Source organism: Thalassophryne amazonica, chromosome 5 (assembly GCF_902500255.1).
Source record: "Thalassophryne amazonica chromosome 5, fThaAma1.1, whole genome shotgun sequence".
Classification (NCBI taxonomy): domain Eukaryota; kingdom Metazoa; phylum Chordata; class Actinopteri; order Batrachoidiformes; family Batrachoididae; genus Thalassophryne; species Thalassophryne amazonica.
Genome location: NC_047107.1, coordinates 127,087,615 through 127,106,357, shown reverse-complemented (window position 1 = coordinate 127,106,357; position 18,743 = coordinate 127,087,615). Strand labels below are relative to the sequence as shown.

Below are 18,743 nucleotides of genomic sequence, written 5' to 3'. Positions count from 1 at the left end.
AAGTTACTATCAACAATTAGTCAAATACTTAATTACCTTTAATGTGTGCTGACAGCATGTGTCCTCACCCTTCCTTGCTTCACGGCTCGATGTGTCAAACCCAGGTGCGGTCCTCAGCGTCTCACAAACGAACATCACAAGGTAGAGTTCCCGGCAGTTCTGCTTGAATCACACATGCCTTAAAAGCAGAACGCCATCCAATTATCTGCTTCAGCTGAAAGTCTTTAAGGTTGCATGTGAGCACCAGTCACAGGTGCTTCACATGATGTTGATGAGGGTGAGGATTCTTCAGCCAGCACCTTCTCCACAGACAAATCAGTTTCCATGCCACCTGAGGAGCAAAGAAAAGAAAAGAACACCAAAACATCCAGCCACACCCCCCAACACACAACAGAGATGCTCTGATCAGGCTCCACATGGACAACAGCATTAAACCCTTTGTATATTGTGCCTAAATCTCTCATGAATATATTCTCTGGGTTTATAGACGTTGTTATTGTGTTGCCAGAAGAAGCCCAGGTTGCTTCTCCTTTATTTTCAATTGGAATCATTGCAATCGATTCCTGTTTGCCCTTTAGAGTCCTGCTTATGTCAAACACTATCTGTCATCTTTGTTCCACATATATAAGATGTCTGAAATTCAGTTTGCGTTTATTAAATTCCACGCATCTTAAACGTAGCAGACACGGATTACCTGGAATTTTGTTTTGGCAAGTTTTCACAGTCTCTACTGCCATCTACTGGCCAGGTGTTCATGGTAGTATTCGCCCTAAGTACTGAGCATCTGGGCACCAGTAGATGGCAGTGTTCTATTTATTATCAAACAATCAATCAATCAATTTTTTTTTATATAGCGCCAAATCACAACAAACAGTTGCCCCAAGGCGCCTTATATTGTAAGGCAAGGCCATACAATAATTATGTAAAACCCCAACGGTCAAAACGACCCCCTGTGAGCAAGCACTTGGCTACAGTGGGAAGGAAAAACTCCCTTTTAACAGGAAGAAACCTCCAGCAGAACCAGGCTCAGGGAGGGGCAGTCTTCTGCTGGGACTGGTTGGGGCTGAGGGAGAGAACCAGGAAAAAGACATGCTGTGGAGGGGAGCAGAGATCAATCACTAATGATTAAATGCAGAGTGGTGCATACAGAGCAAAAAGAGAAAGAAACAGTGCATCATGGGAACCCCCCAGCAGTCTACGTATATAGCAGCATAACTAAGGGATGGTTCAGGGTCACCTGATCCAGCCCTAACTATAAGCTTTAGCAAAAAGGAAAGTTTTAATGACACCGGTTATATCAGATGATTGTCTAATTACAACTTGGCTTTTTGCAAATGCCTTTTTTTTTTACAAATAAAAAATGGCATATTTTACAAAAGCATGTAAACACCAACACACACCTCACATTAACATGTTGGTTTTTACATAGAATGAATGAGTCAACCAATCAGTGTTAGCGGAGTCACATTTTACCCATAATCCCTTTGGCATCTGTCTGTGTTTGTTACAAAATTTCAGAATTAGTGCATTATTTAAAATTAAAAGATATATGTTATATTTTAACTTTGTACAAATGACAGAATTGACATGAATGGAGTTATTCTTTCGGTATTAATTTTATTTATAAATCAAAAACCATAAGTCATCACTGCTTTATTTTCCAGGACCTCCACCTCACGGCGACACTGTTATTGCATAGAGAGTTTAGCTTCACTGCTTCTCTCAGCTGCTTTGCTGCTACATGTATGTAGTAAACAGGAGATTCCAGAAGGGGGTAGGGTGCTCAAAGACAGAAGTGCTGACTCATTGTTTGGGTCTGTTGTCGCCTTTGATGCTACCAGAAGTGATGGTGGTGTTAAAACTCAAAATCAGCTTGTTAGTAGTTACAAGTGTACCGGAGACAATACTGGAAGTTATTGGTTAGCTGTAGCTTCCAAGAAAACTTTGGGTGGTTTATTGGTTTAGCTTTATGAAAGATAACTTTTCATTTAGTTGATTATCTGTTATCAAAGCTAAGTTTTTTGGTTAGCTGTGCCCACCACTGTAGAGGATGCATGGTGACATCAGATGGCTGCTTGCTCGAACAAAATAATCCAACATGGATTAGGGATCCAAAAATTAGGGAGAAATAAACACTTCTAAATCCAAAAACGCTGTTTTTTTTTTAAACCAGATAACACCTCTGAAGTGATTTAAAGGACATCTTATGGGTCTTAGCGTGCACGCCCTGTATAGGTGCATCACACAAGGTCAAAGATAACTTCCGGTAATTTCAAAGCCTCATGCATTGCGCACACTCACTTCCTTCTCCAGATGGCATTAAAAATAAAACAAAATATTAGCTATGGAATCTCGCCACCAAAATAAATTCTGTTCTTTTAAAATTAGCTATAATTTTGCAACACATTTTAAAAATAAAGCTACATTATTATCCTTGGACATCAGTAGAAAATAATTTTTGCCAGTTTTGCTGTACAGCTTTAAAGCTACATTGTCAAGGATTTAGTGCCATCTAGTGGTGAGGCTGTGTGACAGAGGCCAGCAGGAGTTTTTGTGCAATAGCAGTCAGTCAACATCACTCCCCAAGACCTAAAAGAACTCTCTGGCCACAGGGCCAGAGCCCGGTGTCACAAACCAAACGGTCCCCCCCCCCCCCCCCCCCCCCCCTAAAAATTGGGCCGACCTGCCTTCAGTGCGCATGTGTCATTTTGGACGACAGCAGCTTCCCTGAGATGGACTCTCTACACCCAAAGCCATCAAAGGGAATAATGTGATTATTAACCATCAGATGACAAAGTAAAAGTAAAATCTCTTAAATCATTCTAAAGTCAGTTTTAAGCAGAAACGAGGCGATAATTACTGAATCGCTGCTGATGCTCCAAAATGACATAGGCACTGCAGCACGTCAGAGTCAAACGTGTTGCTGTGGCACTCTGATCGCTTCCCCATCTTTTATTATGAAATAATGCTGAATTTATGTGGAAATGATTGTTGTGCAAAAGCTTCAGATATCTGTCACTGAGATAGATGATGACTGGAGTGCAGTTTGAAGCAGAAATGAGGTGATAATCTGTGAACCGCGGCTGATGCACAGAAATGAGACATGCGCAGTGAAGGCAGGGCGGACCGATTTTTAGGGGGGACCGTTCGGTCGGCGACACCGGGTTTTAGTCTTTTGGTTAGAGCTTCCACCTCCCATGCCGGAGACTGTGAGTTCCCATCCTGAGGGAAGCGAGTGGGAGGAGTCAACACATCAACACAATGCAGAGCAACAGCCGAAGGGAAAAGTCTACAAGACAGTAGTGAGACCGGCTATGTTGGATGGCTTAGAGACGGTGCCATTAACAAAAAGACAGGAGGCGGAGGTTAAGATGTTGAGATTCCTTTTGGGAGTTATGAGAATGGACAGGATTAGGAATGAACATATCAGAGGGGCAGCTCAGGTGGGACGGTTTGGAGACAAAGTCAGAGAGGAGAGATTGAGATGGTCTGAACATGTGCAGAGGAGGGACCCAGGGTATATAGAGAGAAGGATGCTGAAGATGGAGCCACCAGGCAGGAGGAGAAGAGGGAGACCAAAGAGAAGGTTTATGGATGTGCTGAGGGAGGACATGCAGGTGGATGGTGAGACAGAGAAAGATACAGAGGACAGGGTGAGATGGAAACAAGTGATCTGCTGTGGAGCCCCCTAAGGACAGCAGTCGAAAGAAGTAGAAGAAGAATGAAGTTGAAATTAAACAATCAAGATGTGCTTGTCATGCAGATTTTCATCTTAAACAGAAAATATTACATTAACTATTCAAGAATAACAGTCATTTATAGACACACACTGTCTACCTTTTTTGAGAGTACAAGTAATTGGACAAATGAACACAATTCCATATACAAGGATTCAATCATCACTTTCACAGCCAGTTAATTTAGACGGGTTTGTGGGTGATATACGGACGTCTCCAAGTCAGTGGATGTGTATTGGACTTCATTTACATCAATCATTAAGACATACAGATGGTGTGGTTAATCTATGTGGAGCAGATAGTTTTCAGGAAACGAGTTACTGTCAGAGGGACAAGTGAGGGGAACCACCAAGACAACTCTGACGGAGGAGGTGAAGTCTTCTGCAGCTGAGACTGGAGAAAAGTATGGCACAGTGCAATGTCTGTCTCTTGTACCATCAGTCTATTTGAAGTATTTTTCAAACATTGCATTTTGATTATTTGATGGTCTTATTAACTTCTGTCACTAATGCACATTTCTAACTGCTAATGTGTAGCTGCTAAAGACAAACAGAAACATTCCAAATGCACTCAAAAAATAACTTGCTCAGTGAACATAAAAAATTATGTAAAGTATTTCCACCCAAGTAAAATGCGTTAATCTAGCCAGAAACAATTTTGCTGAGTGACCTAAGTGTAAATATGTTGGGTCAACATGATGACTTTGTGTTACTGTTACCTAATTATGATGGTTCAGTCCAACTAGATTTGAAAAGGTAAATGTAGACCTAAATGTAAATTTGTTGGGTCAACATGATGAATTTGAGTTACTGTTATTCAATTAACATGGTTTTGGCCAACTAGATTTGTAAGGGTAAATGTAACAAAAATAAAAAAGTAAGTCCCTTCAGTTGCGCCCTTGTTTGCACTCAGGGTCGCCACAGCGAATCTTAGGTGGATCTGCATGTTGAATTGGCACAGGTTTTACACCAGATGCCCTTCCTGATTCCACATTCATTGACACAGACGTGGGGTTTGAACCGTGAACCTTTTGTGGTGAAACCAAGTGCACTAACCATTTGGCCACCAACCCTGCCCTGTAGGTCATTACAACTACTTTTAAAATAGTACCGTTACATGTTAACTTAACTTTGCTGTGTTGGATCAGCACAATTTATGCAGATCCACCTTGGATTTGCTGTGGCGACCCTGAGCACAAACAAAGTGAGCAGCCAAAGGGACTTAGTTTTTTTTTTTGTTGTTGTTGTTATTACATTTACCCTTACAAATCTAACTGGTCTGACTCATGGTAATTAAGTAACAGTAACGCAAATTCATCATGCTGACCAAACAAATCTACATATAGGTCACTCAGCAAAATTGTTTCTGGCTCCGTTAACACATTTTACTTGGGTGGAATTACTTTCCATAATGAGCAAGTTAAATTTTAAGTTGTTGCATGTTTTGTTAAACCTACATGATTTAAATGTGTTCACCCATAAAAGTCAAAAACATTAAACTTACGTTCATGTAACATAAAAACCAACAACACCCATGTTGATTTTTTTTTTAAGTGTGAAACAAATTACATGTCATTGCAATGGATTGTTAGACAACTGTTAGTGTTTCACCACTGTCATTTAGGGGTGGGGGGGGGGGGGTAGCATGAAGTACTCCAGCGCTGTATGCTGCAGCAATGCAATTTGCACCAACCTAGCGTGGTTTACTTTATCCTACTTAATGGAGATGCCAGATGGATGGATTTTCTCCACACAATGAGTGCAAGCAGTTGAAAGACAGTTCAGCACATTTTTCTCTCGCAGCTGAATTATCTGAAGCCATTCAAGGCTTCAGCGTCAATCACGGCATTGCTGGAGAGCAACGGTCCTGAAAGTGGCCCCCAGGAGCCTTTAAAGAGGGTCCAGAGGAAGCCGTCCACGATGACAAGTCCTGTCATTTCACTGTAATTCATGTCACTCTCAAGCATTTCAACAACAGATTATAATTCATTAAAAACAGAATAACAATACACATCAAATCGACTGCATGAGAATTAATTTGTATCCAGCAGAGTTATTTTGTCTGTCCTTGACAGTTTTTTAAGCTTGACACCCTCTGTTTTTTTAAGCTTGGCACCCTCTGTTTGAGCACACGCTCCAAATCCCCCGACCACACACACACACACACACACACACACACACACACACACACACACACACACACACACACACACACACACACACACACACACACACACACACACACACACACACACACACACACACACACACACACAATCCTTGGCATGCTATCATATTTTTAGTTATCTTAATTACAGATATTGGCCATTCTAAATGGATGTCTCACAGCCAGCTTGCAGAGAAACATCGACTGAATGGGACACTGGTGTGTCATAATGACAATACGTCTCACCACTTCTCACTGAGGAACAAAGTGAAGGATTTGTAATTTCACAACCATTATAATGAGCTACACAGTACGGACAATTACACAGACATATGGTGTGTCATGGCAAACGCCATCACCGCCACGCTGTTATGAAGTGTGAAACGGTCGACCGCCCCACCGCCCAGAGCCAAATCCAGGACAGGAGCGGAATTTGTCGAAAATCATTCCAAATGGTGTTAAAAGTTTTGGTTATTTTGCTGGGACGTCTAGTCCAGCAGAATGAGGTCTGCGCATTGATGTGGAAGAATCACTATGACATCATTCAACAAAGCTAGTGGGTCAAGATAGAGCTGAGAGAAAAGTGTCAATCATCTCAAAAGAGGGAGTGTGTAATTAACTACTATGTGACTGCATGGATGTGTTTCTATAGTTTTTTTTTTCCTGAGATATATAGAGAAACTTCATGCATTTTTTATTATTTATTATTACTGTTATTATCATTAATAATAATAATAACAACCGCTACTGTAGCTATGCACCAAAATCCCAAACTAAAGTGCTGATAATATCAAATGCACTCATTTAGTGTAATGTAACAGTTGTGGGCCAGTTATCTACCAGTTTTTTTCCTTTCTCCAAACAATGTCAAATAACAAGCAATATGTTGTCCATCGCACATTTATTTGTCCATCTTGATTATGACTTTAACAGTCCTCATGTTACACACTACAAGCTGAGGGTTTCCTGCACAAATCCACTGTTCATTTCTTCATGCTGCTGTGGGACAGAAATCTGTGTCCATCTGACCATTTCTTTTATTAAGCCACATCAAAAATGTTGTCCAATGTACATTCATTTGTCCATCTTGCTTATGTTTGGAATTTAATAGTCCCTATGTTACACACCACACACTGACACTAATTGTGAGTATCGTGATTGGGTATAAAAGGAGCATCCCCAAAAGGCTCAGCCGTTCACAAGCAAAAATAGGGTGAGGATCACCACTTTGTGAACAACTCCATGAAAAAAAATACTCCAACATTTTAAGAACAATGTTTCTCAATGTTCAATTCAGGAATTTAGGGATTTCATCATCTACTGTCCATAATATAATCAGAAGATTCAGAGAATCTGGAGAATTTTCTACACGTAAGCGGCAAGACCAAACACCAACATTGAATGCCTGTGACCTTCGATCCCTCAGGCAGCACTGCATTAAAAACCAACATCATTGTGTAAAGGATCTTACTGCGTGGGCTCAGGAACACTTCAGAAAACCATTGTCAGTTAACACAGTTCGTCGCTACATCTACAAGTGCGAGTTAAACTCTACCATGCAAAGCGAAAGTCATACATCAACAACATCCAGAAACGCCGCCGCCTTCTCTGGGCCTGAGCTCATTTGAAAGGGACAGACGCAAAGTGGAAAAGTGTGCTGTGGTCTGATGAGTCCACATTTCAAATTGTTTTTGGAAATCATGGACGTCGTGTCCTCCGGACAAAAGAGGAAAAAGACCATCCAGATTGTTACCAGCGCAAACTTCAAAAGCCAGCATCTGTGATGGTATGGGGGTGTGTTAGTGCCCATGGCATGGGCAACTTACACATCTGTGATGGCACCATCAATGCTGAAAGGTACAGCCAGGTTTTGGAGCAACACATGCTGCCATCCAAGCAACGTCTTTTTCAGGGACGTCCCTGCTTATTTCAGCAAGACAATGCCAAGCCACATTCTGCACGTGTTACAACAGCGTGGCTTCGTACTAAAACAGTGTGGGTTCTAGACTGGCCTGCCTGCAGTCTAGACCTGTCGCCCATTGAAAATGTGTGGCACATTATGAAGTGCAAAATACGACAACGGAGACCTCAGACTGTTGAATAACTGAAGTCGTACATCAAGCAAGAATGGGAAAGAATTCCACCTACAAAGCTTCAATAATTTGTGTCCTCAGTTCCCAAATGCTTATTGAGTGTTGTTAGAAGGAAAGGTGATGTAACACAGTGGTAAACATACCACTGTACCAGCTTTTTTGAAACGTGCTGCAAGCATCCATTTCAAAATTAGAAAATATTTGCACAAAAACAAAGTTTAGCAGTTTGAACATTAAATATCTTTTCTTTGTGGTGTATTCAATTGAATATAGGTTGAAGAGGATTTGCAAATCGTATTCTGTTTTTATTTACATTTTACGCAATGTCCCAACTTCACTGGAATTGGGGTTGTACATAACAAATAACGAAAATGAATGACCACATAACACAGACACATTGGTCTGGGCACTGAACAGAGGGGCGGGGTGTGTCTGCTCACAGCGGCTGCTGTTGTGATCTGTGCTCCTGGACGTCCCAGGTGCAGAACATGTACCATGTTTTGAAGGACATGAACTTATAACATTCCTCCATGAGGCACGTGTCTCTGCCTGCTGTCCTCATGTGGAAATACATAAAACATCTTTCACCTTTGTGCTGGGCTGCAGCGGTCGGACACAGTGCACTTTGCCCATGTCCTTGTTTATTTCAGGCATTTTCCCGCACCTTTTACAGCACACTGATGGTAGCTCAGTGGTAAAGTTTCTGGCTGGCAATCAGAGCTTTTGGAAATTGCAGATTCGAATACTGTGGTTGCATGTAGTTTTTTATTTTTTTATATTTTCACAGCAGTTGTGCAATGTGGTTACAAATCTCACAACTACTTGCACTGTGTTCCTGCGTGCACAAAACTGTCGCAGCAGCATCATTCACACCTGCACGTCGGCTCGATGTTTTTGTGGTTCACTCATACAAGCTGTTCCGCCGTGATTCACCCTGATTTGTACTTATTCGTACTATGTGTGAAGGGGCCCTTAGGGACGAGCACTTGCAAAAAACAAAACAAAGAAACAAAAAACTGTTTCATTTGTGGAGAGCAGTTTTCTGTCAACCCTTCATGTCATGGTGTGGGAGTGGGCTTGCACTCTATTTTGTTTTTTTGCAAGTGCCTCTGCTTGCTGCTGAATGAGAAAGTGTCCAACCCCAATGTGGACATCCACGGAAGCGTTTGCAGAAACAATCCTGTAAAAAAGATATGAGGGAAACTCCACACAGCAGATCTCCATTGATTACCATGTTCTGCCAGTCCAAGGATGGGGCAAAGCATGATGGGGATGGAGGACAGGGGACTGCTGGGGAGGAGAAGCCGTCATTCGGGCTGCACACAGAAGGAGGTGGTGGAAGAAGGGAACAGGGGCAGGGGAGAGGTTCAGCTCTGGACCCTCAGTCCACTTTACCATCTGTGACTTTAGTAGGTTTGTTTGAAAAGCAGCTGAAGAGTCATCTTTTTTCATCAAGATTCATTTGTAATTATGTACAGCATTTTGGTCAACTGCTGTCATTTTAAACGTGCTTTAGGGCCCCTTCACACATCGTGTGGATACGTAAAACTCCAGGGTGACTCGTGGCGAAACAGCTCGTATGATCGATCCACAAAACATTGCACCGACGGGCAGGAGTGCACGATGCCAGTGTGATGGTTCGTGCATGCGGGAACACACTGCCAGCAGCTGCGCGATGTGTAACCACATCATGCAGCTGTTGAAAATAAAAATAAAAATTACATGCTACCCATGGGACTCAAACCCGAGCTTTTCAAAAACTCTGATTGCCAGTCAGAAACTTTATCACTGATTTACGATCGCAATCCTGTGAAAGTTGCGGGAACCTGCCTGATATGAGGAAGGAGATGGACATACAGTATTTAAAATGAAACAAACCCACACACCATATAAAAACACTGCATTTATCAAGCGGGCAATACAAATGTGATTCATCCGTTCCTCTGTAGATGACCCATTGTCACAGACATACAGTCATGAAGGGACCGTTAAATAACCCTGGTTAAAAAAAAAAAAAATGCCACGGGATTCAAACCCACACACTATGATTACCAGACGGAAACTTTACCACTGTGCTATGATCACTGTCTTTTAACTGCAGCATGAATTGGGTAAAATCAACAGGCAGATAAACAGTATATTTTTTTATGTATTTCCACATAAGCACACTCACATGTGTGTCCGTCAAAACACGGGACGTGTGCTGAGCTGTGATGTCCAGAACCGAGATGTCCCAACAGCTGTGGGCAGCCAGCCACACCCCCTGTCCTGTCAGCGCAGAGTGACCAAGATGTCACTCTGTGATCAGATGAGAGATGCTTCGCCTGTGGGGGGTGAGCACGCACACGTGTTGTGGGGGGAGCTGACATTCTGGCACGCCACATGTGCACTTGGCAATTTCACAGTCATGGGGCACTTAGACAAATTTCACATCCAGCTCGACAGTTGCAGACTGTTTTTGTGATACGAATGGCCACACATTTTCTAAGTGCCATGCGAGCGGTGTTAGATGTTCATGTCTGTCAGCTGGAATTTGGCCGACAACTGCCATGAGAGGGTTTGTGTTGTGAAAGTGTTGGAACACGGACCCACAACAGGGGGCGCAATGAACGGACAATGGAGAAAGTAAATAAGTTTTTTACTGTCGTGAAAGTGCACAACCAATACAACAATTGACAATTTGGGTTTACACCGAATTCCACTGGTGTCGTGTGGGCAGGCTCGAAGGTAGGAGACGTCCGTCCAAGTCGAGCTGGAACCACCCAGATTTCCCCTGCCACCGAACCCTGGAAATACTGGAACCGCCAAGTCCCGAATTCCCAGGTGGCCACTGCCTCCGCTCGTCGGATCCGGTACTGCTGGCAAGAGAACAAACACACAGGTGTGGATGCGGCTGCACCCAGTACACAGAGAGGGAAGAAGCTGACTCCACCTCACGTCAATACTGCAGAAAGGTGAGTACTTATCTTTTAGTAGTCAGCTGTTCTGCAAAACTCAGAGAGACAATATAATGTAGCAGAGAATCGTTACCTCTAACGTAAGGCGATATCTCGGCACTGAGGTGGAGACGCCGTCCTCCTGATATACCTCTGTGCTGAGTGGAACAGCTGTGTCTGGTGATGGGTGACAGCTGTCACCCAGGCTACTCCCATAAGGCGGCAGCGCCCTCTGGTGCCTGGAGCCCGCACTCCAGGCAGGGCGCCCTCTGGTGGTGGTGGGCCAGCAGTACCTCCTCTTCAGCGGCCCACATAACAGGACCCCCCCCCCTCAACGGGCGCCTCCTGGCGCACGACCGGGCTTGTCCGGATGGCGACGGTAGAAGTCGGCCAGGAGGGCCGGGTCCAGGATGAAGCCCTTCTTCACCCAGGAGCGCTCCTCGGGTCCGTACCCCTCCCAGTCCACCAGATACTGAAAACCCCGGCCCATCCGACGGACATCAAGGAGCCGGCGGACAGTCCAAGCCGGTGCTCCGTCGATGATCCGGGCAGGAGGCGGCGCCGGACCCGGGGTGCAGAGGGGTGAGATGTGAAGAGGCTTGATCCGGGAAACATGAAAAACTGGATGGATCCGCAGTGAGGCCGGAAGCTGGAGCCTCACTGCGGCGGGGTTGATGACCTTGAGGATCTTATAAGGTCCGATGTACCGTTCTTGGAGTTTTGGTGAGTCAACCTGTAGAGGAATGTCCTTGGTGGACAACCAGACCTCCTGCCCAGGACGATACTTGGGGGCCGGGGCTCGCCGCCGGTCTGCATGTTTCTTCGCCCTCGTCCGGGCCTGCAACAAGGCAGAGCGGGCGGCCCGCCACACCCGACGGCACTTCCGTAGGTGGGCCTGGACCGAGGGCACACCGACCTCTCCCTCAACCACCGGAAACAAGGGGGGCTGATACCCCAAGCACACCTCAAACGGGGAGAGGCCGGTGGCTGATGACACTTGGCTGTTGTGGGCGTACTCGATCCAGGCCAGGTGGGTACTCCAGGCCGTCGGGTGCGCGGCTGTCACACAGCGAAGTGTCTGCTCCAGTTCCTGATTCGCCCGCTCTGCCTGCCCGTTGGTCTGGGGGTGGTACCCAGACGAGAGGCTGACCGTGGCCCCCAGTTCCCGGCAGAAGCTCCTCCAGACATGTGAGGTGAACTGGGGACCGCGATCGGAGACGATGTCTGATGGTATGCCATGCAGACGGACGACGTGGTGGACCAGGAGGTCCGCTGTCTCCTGGGCCGTTGGGAGCTTCGGGAGGGCCACGAAGTGGGCCGCCTTGGAGAAACGGTCCACTATCGTGAAGACGACGGTGTTTCCCTGGGACGGCGGGAGACCCGTGACGAAGCCCAGACCGATGTGGGACCAGGGGCGATGAGGCACGGGCAGTGGCTGTAGCTGCCCTGAGGTCTTTCTGTGGTCGGCCTTGCCCCTGGCGCAGGTGGTACAGGCCTGGACGTAGTCCCGGACGTCGGCCTCCAGGGATGCCCACCAGAAGCGTTGCCGGACGACTGTCACGGTCCTTCGCACCCCTGGGTGACAGGAGAGCTTAGAACCGTGACAGAAGTCCAGGACTGCAGCCCTAGCCTCTGGTGGGACGTATAGTCTGTTCTTTGGTCCGTTTCCGGGGTCCGGGACACGGGTCAGGGCCTCCCGGACGGTCTTCTCCACGTCCCAGGTGAGGGCGGCCACGATAGCGGACTCCGGGATGATGGGATCCGGGGGATCCGACGGTTCCGTTTTGACTTCGTCTTCGTGCACCCGGGACAATGCATCCGACCTCTGATTCTTGGTCCCGGGACGGTAGGTAATCCGGAAGTCAAAACGGCCAAAGAACAGTGACCAGCGGGCTTGCCTGGGGTTCAGCCGCTTGGCGGTCCTGATATACTCCAGGTTCCGATGGTCAGTGAAAACCGTGAATGGCACGGCTGTTCCCTCCAACAGATGTCTCCACTCTTCGAGGGCCTCTTTCACAGCAAGGAGTTCCCGATTGCCGACGTCATAGTTCCGTTCAGCGGGGGTCAACCTGCGAGAAAAATAGGCACACGGGTGAAGGACCTTATCGGTCTTCCCGCTCTGGGAGAGCACCGCTCCTATCCCTGAGTCTGAGGCATCCACTTCAACCACTAACTGGCGGCTAGGATCGGGCTGCACCAGAACTGGTGCAGACGAGAAGCGCCGTTTCAACTCCTTGAACGCGGCTTCGCACCGATCCGACCAGGTGAAGGGGACTTTTGGTGAGGTCAGGGCTGTCAGGGGGCTAACTACCTGACTATAGCCCTTAATGAACCTCCTATAGAAATTAGCAAAACCGAGGAACTGTTGCAGCTTCCTACGGCTTGTAGGTTGGGGCCAATCTCTCACCGCCGCAACCTTGGCCGGATCAGGGGCGACGGAGTTAGAGGAGATGATAAACCCCAAGAAGGACAAAGAAGTGCGGTGGAATTCACACTTCTCGCCCTTCACAAACAGGCGGTTCTCCAACAACCGCTGCAGAACCTGACGGACATGCCGGACATGAGTCTCAGGATCCGGGGAAAAGATGAGTATATCGTCCAGATACACGAAGACGAACCGGTGCAGGAAGTCCCGCAGGACATCATTTACCAATGCTTGGAAGGTCGCGGGAGCATTAGTGAGACCGAACGGCATGACCAGGTACTCAAAATGGCCCAACGGGGTGTTAAATGCCGTCTTCCATTCGTCTCCCTTCCGGATCCGAACCAAATGATACGCATTCCTAAGATCAAGTTTGGTGAAGATTTTGGCTCCATGCAAGGGGGTGAACACCGAATCCAACAGGGGCAACGGGTATCGATTGCGAACCGTGATTTCGTTCAACCCCCTATAATCAATGCATGGACGAAGCCCGCCATCCTTTTTACCCACAAAAAAGAAACCAGCACCCATCGGAGAGGTGGAATTCCGGATCAACACGGCAGCTAATGAGTCCCGGATGTAGGTCTCCATTGATTCACGCTCCGGCCGTGAGAGGTTGTACAGCCTACTGGACGGGAACTCGCTGCCTGGAACCAAATCAATGGCACAATCATACGGGCGGTGGGGAGGAAGCGTGAGAGCCAGATCCTTGCTGAACACGTCAGCGAGGTCATGGTACTCCGCCGGCACCGCCTTCAGATTGGGCGGGACTCGGACCTCCTCCTTAGCTTGGGAGCCGGGAGGAACCGAGGAACCTAGACACTCCCGATGGCAGGTTTCGCTCCACTGAACCACTACTCCGGACGGCCAATCGATCCGGGGATTGTGCTTTAGCATCCATGGAAACCCCAAAACCACACGGGAGGTGGCCTGAGTCACAAAGAACTCGATCACCTCCCGGTGGTTACCTGACACCACCAGAGTTACTGGAGGTGTCTTATGCGTGATTGGTGGGAGTAGGGAGCCATCTAGTGCCCGAACCTGCACAGGCGAGGTAAGAGCCACCAGAGGGAGCCCTATCTCCCTGGCCCATCTACTGTCAAGCAGATTCCCCTCAGAGCCCGTGTCCACCAGTGCTGGGGCCTTCAGGGTTGAATCCTCATACAGGATCGTGACTGGGAGTCGTGTAGCAATGTGGGTGTGTCCCACGTGAATGTTTTGGCCCACCCCTGGCCCAGTCTCTAGGGGCGGGCGTTTGGTGTTTGACCGCTCGGGGCAGTCTCTCACATGGTGCTCTATTGAACCACAAACAAGACACGCTCCGTGGGTCCATCTCCTCTGTGCATCTGGTGCCCTAAATGTTGCCCTACTCGTGTCCCTAGCTTCGTCAGTAGGGGGAGCTGTGACCCCACGGAGCGCAGGGGCTGTGGAGCGTGGGGAAGGCGGAACTCGATCGGAACCGGAAGGGAGAGGGGCGACGCGTGCCTGGCCATGCCCTTCGCCTCGTTCCCGACGGCGTTCTTCTAACCGGTTGTCGAGTCGTATGACCAGATCGATGAGCCCGTCTAAATCCCGCGGTTCGTCCTTCGCCACCAGGTGCTCTTTTAGGACCAATGACAGTCCGTTTACAAAGGCGGCGCGGAGGGCAGTGCTATTCCAGCCGGATCTCGCCGCCGCGATGCGGAAGGCGACTGCATAGGCAGCTGCGCTCCGACGCCCCTGTCTCATTGACAGTAGCGCGGTTGAAGCGGACTCTCCTCTGTTGGGATGGTCGAACACCGTTCTGAGCTCCCGTACAAACCCAACGTATGTATGAAGGAGCCGTGAGTTCTGCTCCCAGAGCGCTGTAGCCCAAGCGCATGCCTCCCCGCGAAGCAGATTTATTACATAAGCTACTTTGCTAGCATCAGTCGCGTACATCACGGGACGCTGTGCGAAGACGAGCGAACACTGCATCAGAAAATCCGCGCACGTCTACACACAGCCTCCGTACGGTTCTGGGGGGCTTATGTATGCTTCTGGGGACGGAGGAAGGGACCGTTGAACGACCAGTGGAACGTCACTTTCACGCGCAGGGTCCTCGGGAGGGAGAGCCGCAGCGGCGCCCGAAGGGCGCGCCTCCACTTGTGCGGCGAGAGCCTCCACCCTGCGGTTTAGGAGAACGTGCTGCTCGGTCATTAAATCGATCCGAGAGGTGAAAGCGGTGAGGATCCGCTGCAACTCACCGATTACCCCTCCCGAAGCCGCCGACGCGCCTTGGTCTTCCATTGGCCGTTCAACAGCCGGTTGACGCCCCTCGGGGTCTATGACGGTGGCCGAGATATCCTGTTGTGAAAGTGTTGGAACACGGACCCACAACAGGGGGCGCAATGAACGGACAATGGAGAAAGTAAATAACAAGTTTTTTACTGTCGTGAAAGTGCACAACCAATACAACAATTGACAATTTGGGTTTACACCGAATTCCACTGGTGTCGTGTGGGCAGGCTCGAAGGTAGGAGACGTCCGTCCAAGTCGAGCCGGAACCACCCAGATTTCCCCTGCCACCGAACCCTGGAAATACTGGAACCGCCAAGTCCCGAATTCCCAGGTGGCCGCTGCCTCCGCTCGTCGGATCCGGTACTGCTGGCAAGAGAACAAACACACAGGTGTGGATGCGGCTGCACCCAGTACACAGAGAGGGAAGAAGCTGACTCCACCTCACGTCAATACTGCAGAAAGGTGAGTACTTATCTTTTAGTAGTCAGCTGTTCTGCAAAACTCAGAGAGACAATATAATGTAGCAGAGAATCGTTACCTCTAACGTAAGGCGATATCTCGGCACTGAGGTGGAGACGCCGTCCTCCTGATATACCTCTGTGCTGAGTGGAACAGCTGTGTCTGGTGATGGGTGACAGCTGTCACCCAGGCTACTCCCATAAGGCGGCAGCGCCCTCTGGTGCCTGGAGCCCGCACTCCAGGCAGGGCGCCCTCTGGTGGTGGTGGGCCAGCAGTACCTCCTCTTCAGCGGCCCACACAACAGTTTGATTGGCTCGCACAGCGCACACTCTGTCTTTCAGCTGCTGGTGTGCACAAAAAGTTGCAGCAACAGGTGTATGAGGCGTTAGAGGCAGCTACGAAATTACATATTTTGCACACGATTCCTGCTTCATGCACACTTTCTGTGCAAATTGACCAAATTCGCACTATGCGTGAAGGGGTCCTTAGAAATAAAGGCTGAGTTGAGTTTTTAAATGCTCGTTCGAGTCACATTTTATCAATTCTGTCTTAATTTAACTTACATATTGCTGATTCCTATTACTGATTTGTGTCTTTTTTGTTTGTTTTATTCTCTATTTTATTTTGATGTGAAGCATCTTGTGATTTGTATCTTTAAAGGTGCTAATAAACAAAATTTACGTCATTACTTAGATGTCTCTACTAGAGCAGAGGGGGGGGAAGAAATCCATCTAAAAGAGTAAAACTAATGACTAAAGTCAATGAATCACACCTCAAATCCATCAGCCAGAAACCATATGGCATTGATAATATGAGCATTAATAGGCCTTGTTTGAGTGACAAAGTGGCAGTTATTAGTATGTGTTTGACCCTGGTCCACTATCTTGTGAAAAGAACCACAATGCCATCCTGATAAGACCAAATCGCAAGGCAAAGTGGAATATTCCAATAAAAAAAGCAACAGTAAACTATAGCCTACCTTTGATGTGGTCGTATGTGCTGCATTTGGAGTCATGGTCTCTGCGTGGACACAGTGGTTCTGTGGCTGCAGAACTCCCAATCCTTCATGCCAGACCTGGTGGGCCTCTCGCTCACGGTGTAACACCAATCTATCATAAACCTCAAGATCATGTGGAGCCACCAAACTTCTCACCTCAGACAGCATGGAAAGCTACAGGCAAGTTGACAAGATAAGAGTATGCACAAGAAAGATGACATGTTCAGATAACAGCAGTGCAATGGATTACAAAACTCAAAGATTTTTGTAATGGACTGAATAATTTTTCAGATCAGCAAAATTTAAGGGGAGACAAATATAGCTTTCTGAACATACATATGCACCACTCAGCAAAAGTCAGGGAAAAGTTTTTTTTTTTTTTCTTCCAGGAGTTCAATGGACCGCCAGCCACCTTAACTCTGCTCATGTTGATTTTAGGATGGCACGAGTATGTGCATCGAGCCTGCACCAAGCTGCCTTGAGCTAAGGTTGCAGAGGCTGTCTGCTTTTAACACGCTCCATCAACATGAACAAACATCTACCTTGATTTCATTGCAGCTATGTGAGATTTAAACAATTATTACTTTAAACACTTCACCGTGATGATAAAACTGTTTTTCACACTATCATGTAAACTTTGCAAATGCATGGTTCAAATGTGTGCTAAACCACTGGGAGTCCTATGTACTGATCTTGGATCAAATATGATCCTTTAGATCGCTAAAAGTCAAAGTAACTGGAAAGCTATTGTGCAAAGTTCATGGGATACGTGAAGATAATCTGGCATATTTGACATTGTTTTCTTCATAACAATGAAAAAAGTAGCACTTCACTGTGCAAACAAGCTCAGAGCACTGAGGGAGTGCTGCATTATTTTCTGCACAGGATGCCATTAAGCCACATATTTACATAGACAATAATTGCTGGCTGCTATATTAATGTGTAAAATGCCTTTGAGGAAACATTGCTTTAACTGGACCAATTCAAAATGTCTTTGGGGTGACATCCACTTAAAGGGCCTGCATGAAGTTTTAAGATCATTAAAGTCAGGAGGATGTGGGTCTCAGTGAGACATGCACTGCAAAGAGTGTCCATCAAATTTAAGCAGCAGGTACCTTTGCATGAGTGTTGAAGAGCTCAAACAGAGCCATGGTCAGCGGCTCTACGCCGATGTGTCCATGCTGGTACTCCTGCAGGTAGTAGGCCATGGTTTGCCTCTCCGGCTCTGTTAGCAGCATGTATGCCTGCTCCTCCAGAGATACTTGGGTGACGGGCGGGCCGACGGTCCGGAACACTGCCGACTGAACAGACAAATTGACATATGAAGATGGAACGAGAAGTGAAAATGCAGAGCACCTTAGGGTGAGTCCGTATTGTTTTGCATCCATCATTACGACCATAAACACCTCAGTTTGGGTTACTACCAGTTGGCGGAGGTAATGTTTTCATCCCTGTTTGTTTGGCTGTCTTTGAAAAGCCTGGAGCTCACAATTTTTCATATATTTTTATGACATTTTTACTGAAGATTCATATCCTGACAGGCAAGAACTGAATCAATTTTCAAGGCCATAGGTCAAAGGTCAAAGTCAGGAAAAATGTTGACATATTGGAAAAATCCCTATCCTTTAACATTGAACAAACTTTCAAAAACTCATAACTCTGTCAAAAAAGATC

General features: G+C 47.0%; 1 protein-coding gene across 1 annotated transcript in view; it reads right to left on the bottom strand.

Moving 5' to 3' along the window:
• The window catches only part of LOC117510012 (whirlin-like), a 274,252-nt gene that overhangs the window by 38,824 nt on the left and 216,685 nt on the right, over positions 1-18,743 (bottom strand). The window contains exons 6-7 of the mRNA XM_034169619.1: positions 18,185-18,370; positions 17,052-17,243 (exon numbers count right to left, since the gene is read on the bottom strand). Of these exons, the coding sequence (XP_034025510.1) occupies positions 17,052-17,243; positions 18,185-18,370 (378 nt within the window). The remainder of the gene's footprint in view (positions 1-17,051; positions 17,244-18,184; positions 18,371-18,743) is intronic.